This window comes from Alligator sinensis, unplaced genomic scaffold (assembly GCF_000455745.1).
Source record: "Alligator sinensis unplaced genomic scaffold, ASM45574v1 scaffold752_1, whole genome shotgun sequence".
Taxonomy (NCBI): domain Eukaryota; kingdom Metazoa; phylum Chordata; order Crocodylia; family Alligatoridae; genus Alligator; species Alligator sinensis.
In genome coordinates this window covers 1,787,428-1,794,059 of record NW_005842000.1, presented here as the reverse complement: position 1 = coordinate 1,794,059, position 6,632 = coordinate 1,787,428, and the positions used below count along the sequence as shown (strand labels likewise).

The 6,632-nt window shown below is 49.5% G+C and overlaps 1 protein-coding gene across 2 annotated transcripts in view; it reads left to right on the top strand.

Moving 5' to 3' along the window:
• The first annotated feature begins 3,115 nt into the window (after window positions 1-3,115).
• LOC112549940 overlaps window positions 3,116-6,632 on the top strand; it is a 9,004-nt gene continuing 5,487 nt past the window's right edge. The window contains exons 1-2 of one of the 2 annotated variants that reach the window (XM_025201737.1): window positions 3,116-3,190; window positions 6,352-6,541. In XM_025201737.1, the coding sequence (XP_025057522.1) occupies window positions 3,116-3,190; window positions 6,352-6,541 (265 nt within the window). Of the gene's footprint in view, window positions 3,191-5,542; window positions 6,542-6,632 lie in introns of those variants that run through there. The other variant, XR_003093579.1, reaches the window with a different exon arrangement.

The following is a 6,632-nucleotide window of genomic DNA, read 5'->3' as shown; positions in this document are numbered from 1 at the left end:
ATGGTGACAAAGGAAATTGAGGGCTTATAAAAGGGAGAGGAGAGCAGCGATCGTTCACACAGCTCTGCTAAAGCACCTAATATTGACCCTCGCCCTCCCCTTCTTCTCCAAAGCCAAGACTGCTGGTGTTTGATGCTGATCAACAGGGATTTAAGGCAAGTCCAATATTTATATCTTTACCTGTGCTGCACTCGGCCAGGGCTTGAACTTGGGCCTGTTAAAGTGAACGCACGTTGCAGTAACACCCTGCACTACTTAGCTGAACACCAAGCTGCTGTTAGGATTTTGCTTCTCCTCTTCTTGGCACCAACGCAATGCTTCGCCTGGATGTCTCACACTTGCTGAATTAAAATGCCCCCTTAAGGAATACTATTTAGCCTTTGCCCTGTATTTGAATGCACAGTCATAGACCCAAATAGGTACAAAACCCAGTTTTTTTCAGAACTACAAACCCATAGGTATACGTTGCAGCTATGACTGTGTCCTCTTTGTAGCAGAGTTTGAGGGGTCCAAATCCCCAGCCAGGATGAAGGCCCACTTGAACTACTGGTGGGTTTCCATTCATTGATTCAGCATTAACCAGAAGAGACATTTCTAGAGAATTACAGGAATCCAGAGCTGGATGGGGCATCAGGAGGTCACATCTAGTCCAACCCTTGCTCAAAGCAGGAGCATCCCAGGCTAACCTACCCCAGCCAAGTGTGTCTAACTTGCCCTTAGAGATTTCCATCGATGGAGATGGTGCAACCCCATTAACTGAAGAAGAAAGCTGCAGGACAGATCAGCTTTCTAGCTGCCGTTCTTCAAGAGAAACTTCTCCCAGCCAGCCCCGCTGAAGCAGGGGAATTGTGCTGTTTCACCACGCTCAAGAAGACGGCGTCAGCCAGCACTCCCATGGACTGTGTTTGCATCCTCTGTGCATCTGCTTCTGTTGTGAGCATGCCAACATGAGGAGGAGGCTTGTCCTGTTGCTTTGAGACCGCAAAAGGTACCCGGGACTGCTGCCGCATGTGCGAATGAAGCGGGAACCAGCACAAATGATTCACAAGCAAGCCACAGCCGCAGACACTCAGCTATCAATTATTGATGTGCAGACACTGTCATGAATACACATGCGTAGCCCATGGCAGGGGCAGTGTGAGCATGAAAGGCAGGCAGACACTGATGCTGAGGAGATACCAGGATCGCTCCAGCTCCTTTTCCCCAAGCAATGCAGATTGCCAAGGATTGCTTGTGCAATCAAAAGGAGACACTGCTTGCCCTGGGGGCTGGAGGAATGATACTCCCTGGGTAACGGAGTACCTGTTCCTGGGTGCAGTATGTACAAGGCTCACTCCATCCCGCTGCTGCTGGTGGTTTGCACAAGCACCGGCCTGGAGTTGATGACCCAAAAGGTGCACCTGCAAACTGTTACACGCTCCAGTGACACCCTCTATCCAGGCTGAGTAAAGTATACATTTCAATGCCTCGTGTCCCTGCAGATCACACTTGGTGTGTGTGTCCTGGGGACACACTGAGCACAGCCATAAGCTTTAACCTAGCTACCTATAAGAGAATTTGTGCCATGTTTTCTGATCCCCTCCCAGATACCTGATTCTGAGATGCTGATGGCAGAAATGGATGATGATGTTAATGCGTTTGGAGAACGGAGATGCCATGTTCATGAGGTCTGGAGTCACAGCCAAGACTCCCCTGAGGGCCTTGGGTTATTCAGTAGTATACTGAATAACCCACCCACCTAAACCGCATCCTTTGGATAAGGGTTGCTTTCAAAAGGGGCTTTCACTGACAATTGCCCATCCCTCTGCCACAAATCTTACAAAAGCTCTCAACCCCCTTCCCCAAGAAACAAACCCAAAACATCCCCAGGATCTCAGTCGGAAGTGGAGGAAATGCTGTGAGTTTGGCTGATTGCAGGGGCTCGTGACCATCCTGACCTTTCAAGAAATGCTATGAATGTCTGCATACACTTGGCAGCTCCAGAACAAGATCTAGTTCTTGATCTGACCCAGACCCGGGGCTCCAGGGCGGGAGAACGGCAGACCTGAGAACCCCAGACCTGGAGCAAGGTGCAATTATGATTCTGGTTCAGGCCACTTCTAATGATTATATCCATCTCACAGGTACAAAGGGTGGTAGGGACACCTTGTACTGAGGTTTTTAATGGGACTGTTCAAAGGAAAGTGTTACTTTGTGGTGGTTACTGGTGAGGTACCCAATGGGGCAACTGGGTTGGTGTCCAGATCCCAATTGCCACCATAGAGTCATAAGTGTCTGACTGTAGAAAAGGGGTTGTTTTCACTGGCTACAGCAGGAGAACTTGCCTGTTCATAGCAAAGCAAGTGGCTATGAAAAGCTTTCTGCACATATGCACGGGGTATTGTGATGGCAGCAAATCCATACAGCAGGATCACATCTAGCCAGCAAGCTAAGCCCAGGAGGTGAGCCCCATGGTTGACTGCCACCAAGAATAACTTAATTACTCAATTAAACCAGTTGCAAACTGCTGGATTTTAGGGGTCTATGCAAAGTCAAGGTGCTTTGCAAGGCTACGTAGGGGCAGATGGGGAAATGTCATTCTTGGCTTCCTCCGGCTGGGCCTGAGTGCCTTCTGGGTTTCAATACATGGCAGACGACAGGACACGGATGAGAGATATCTTATCCAGGGCTGGCTGCGGAGGGAGGAAGAGGGGGGAAATGCACAATATGGTTGGGGTGGTGTTTTTCCAAAGGTGCTTTGAAAGGGTTCTGGTTGCTGCCAAGTTTTTCCTTTTGTCTGCAAGTTCTTTCTGTTCCTCCGTGGCCTGCAGGCTTCAGGCGCCCTGCCGCTCGCTCTCCCTTTCTGGTTTCCAAAGGGCCCCAAGAATGGGTTATTATACTGTGCCGAAAAGGGGAGGCGTACAGCGCGGGGCCCTTGCGAGCCTCTCTTCTTCATCTGTCTGGGGGAGAAAGAAAAGAAGAATTCACCAAGCCCTAGAGCGTGACTCACTCGCTGCGCAAGCATGAATTAACCAGGAATGTTCGCGAATTATTCCTGAATAATTCATGAACCTGAATTAATCATGCATTTTCATGAATTATTCATGAATAACTCATGGAAATGCAAGGTTTATTCATGCTCCAAAAAACCCAAGGCTTTTTCCTCCTCTTTTCTGTTCTCTCTTCGGGTAAGAAACCGACTGACACGAGGGTTTTTCGGAAGGGGAGGAAAAAAAAACCCCAAAAAGAAGAAAGAAAAAGAAAGCAGAAAGGTGTATTTGTTTTGCAGTTGGGGGCTGCCTGGGGGCTTGCTCCTCACCCAGACAAAGGAAACCTGGCGAGGACTTGTGGTGAGGGGATGCTCAGGCGGCAAAACAACTGTGCGGCTACCTTCCCTTCTGCAGCAGGCAGCTGAGAGCTGGATAGACAGGAGACATTTTGCAAGACTACCGTGCTAACCAGGCAAGGACTGCGATGTATTGATGTCAGGCTCTGCTCTCTGTCTCTCTCTTTCTGTCTCTGTCTCTCTCTTCCTCTGTGCGTGCGGCGCTAGCTTTTCTTTTCGCATTCTTTAAAATAAACTAAAAAAAAAGGAGGCCAGTCAGTGGGGTTGGAGGGTACAGGAGCCACTTAAGGAGATGAGGTTTAAATAAAAAAAAAAAAAAAAAAGGGAAGTGATTCAAAGAGTTCCTCTTTAGGCTTGAATTGTGTTTGCTGCTTTCAAACAGGGCTAGAAACCTGGCCGGGCAGTTAAGGAAGGTAAAATCTCAGCTGTTTCTCTGGCTAGATGTGATCTCTTTTATTAGACCTACTGAACAGTTGGGGAAATTGTTCTTTGCAAGCTTTTGGGCACAAATGCCAGCTGTGCATTTATCCCAGCCCCCTCTCTTGGTCTCGAGACCAGGATTATTTGCAGTCCTTGTGCATTTAGACGGGATGGTTATTCGCTGGGCAAGCCCTTTGATAGATGATAAAGCAGTGAGCGGCATGGCATAGATTTCATAGGCATTCGGGCTGGAAGGGACCTTGCAAGATCATCGGGTCCAGCCCCCTGCCCCAAGGGGCTGGAAGTCAGCGGGGGTCAGATCACCCCAGCAAGAAGAGCATAGATGTGTTTCTTAAAGGTACCCAGAGTAGGTGCTTGCACCACTTCTGGGGGGAGCCTATTCCAGACTCTGGAGACTCAGACAGTAAAGAAGTTTTTCCTTATGTCCAGTCTAAAATGGTCTTCCAGCAGTTTGTGACCGTTAGACCTTGTCTTCCCTTGGGGTGCCTTGGTGAACTTGGAAGTAGGATAAATCCCAGGACAGTATTAAATAGGCAGGTGAATGACTGTTTTCCACCGAGCTTGCAAGGGTAGTGGAAAGTTACTTGCCTTTTTATTCTTTTTTGGCAAAAGAATTTGCAGAATTCTTGCAAAACTCATTTTGAAGCGAGGGATGGCAGAAAGGAAGAAGAAAAAGAAAGTTTTCTGTGTAGGGGTCAGAGCCCGGGGTTAATGGACTAAAAATGTGGATGGTGCAGGAAACACCAAGCCTTTATTTTGGGCGTCGTGAAGCCAGAGGAGAGCAATTGGTTTGGACTGTGTGAGGTCTTTCCTGTGCTCCCAAACCCATGTCTACCAAGGTAGGATATTAAGTCTTCACTCATTTTTGGACAGGCAACTGGCTGCCCGTGTCTCTTCGAAACCCACCTGCTGTCTGGCAGCCCTAGATTCATTTCCCAGGCTGTTCTGGGATCCCGTATCCAGGCATGGCTGTGGGTCGCTCATCTCGAGCTGACCCGCTGGGCAGCCCAGGTGCCTCTGTGTGTGCATGGCCTACCAGCTCACCTTTGCTTACTGCTTGCTTGTGGATATTCCCCCTTGATCATTATCTTGCAGGGAAAAGCCAAGCCAGACTGCCAGGCACTGAACCAATGAAAAGCGATTTGTGTTGCTAATAAGGGTGGGGGAGAGGACGGAGACTCTTGTCATTAAGACACAGGGCTGCAGCTCAGGAGATCTGCCATCAGTCCGCTCCTCTGCCACAGACTCGGTAACTCGACCTTGGTCAAGTTACTTACTCTCGGCTTGTTTCATAGCCACCTCTGTACAGTGCAGGTGGTGTTTTTTCCCTTTGGCTTTCCTGTCCATGTGGGCAAACCTTGGTTAATAAGCACCTAGCACCATGGCAGAGAGAAGCTGAGTGGGATTCCTTCGGCAGGTGTTGACGACAATGTGCATACCTAAAAAAACAGTGCTTTGGACCTGCAAGCTTTGCTCTCATCTGCCCGGTAGAAAGCCACGCTGCAACATGCTTGAATATTTCAGTCCAGGACTCACTCTTAGCTCTTCCATCACGCTTCTCCTTTCTAGATCCCGTGACAAAGGCTGCCAGCTCCATTATTCCCATTTTACAGGAGGAGAATGCTGAGGCCCAGAGAAAGGAAGTGACTTGCTCGAGGTCACACAGCAAGCCAACCTCCTTGCTTGTATCCCCATCCACCCTGGTTAGCATCGGTACGCAGAAAGGGGCTCTCTGTGCCTCACTGTGCTTCAGTCTTGTGGGAAAGGGAAATGTCAGCGAAGCTATTTGGATCGAAAGCACACAGAGCGCTAGGGAGGAGAGCTGGGCACTCATGCTGAGCCACCACCTGGTGGTATTGCCACCCGTTCGACTGCAGAGACCAGCAAGCAGTGAGCAGGCAGATCCCGGCACAAATGTGGGTCACTTGACTGCACATGTGGGGTTGAAAGAGTTAATTGTAAGCCCCCCCCTTAGTTCTCCCATGCAAGAAATGTGGTTTTCAAATACTTTTTGCAGTACTCGAGCAGGACACCCCCATTCCTCAGATGCTGGGAACTAGAGAGAAGTTATAACCCCCTCAAAGAGGTTATTTTTCCTAATTCTAACCATTTCTGTAGCATTCACTACTGTAGCACTAGCACGTGACTTCCTGATTATTCCCAATCCATTCTTGACTGCAGCTTTATTTTTACCCCGGAGCCAGACTTTAACTCACAACCTGATTTCTGATTTCGCCTCTTATAATGACCTGGTCTCAGCCACTCCCAAGCTGCTGGTGAGCGCCCTGATTTAATCGGGGGTCGAAACTGCATCATCATATAACTGTAAGTCACTTAGAAACCTCGCGGTCCTCGCAAATGCGGAGCAAGCTATTCGCAGCGAAGGACGGCCGAGATTTTGCAAGGATTAGGTGTCTGGTGCTATGACCCGGCTTGCGTAATTAGGCATTTGATTGCAAATTGTTCCCAGGATCCAGGGGCCGGGAGTGTATCCCTAGTAATGAAAGGGGAAATGATGGAGGAATAACACTCCGGCCAGGGGGAATTGGCATAGCAGGATTTTGTGTTGCTCACCTCCTGTCCAGGTGGGGCTGGCCCCCATGGCTGCAAGGCTCTACGTCCTGATCAGCTGGCCGGATGGCAGCCGCGTGATCAACATCGAGAACATCAAGGAGCCCCGGAAGCCGTTCCACCTCTACGCCGTTGGGGAGCAGGTGCTGGCCCGCTGCCCTGGCTTCAGTGGTTTGTACTGGGGGGTCGTGGAAGGCATCAGTGGTAAGTGAGCCTCATTCCTTCCTCGGCGTGCTCCTCTGGGCTGTTTGGCAGCATCCAGGGGGAGCATTAAAAAAAAACAACCCCCAAACTT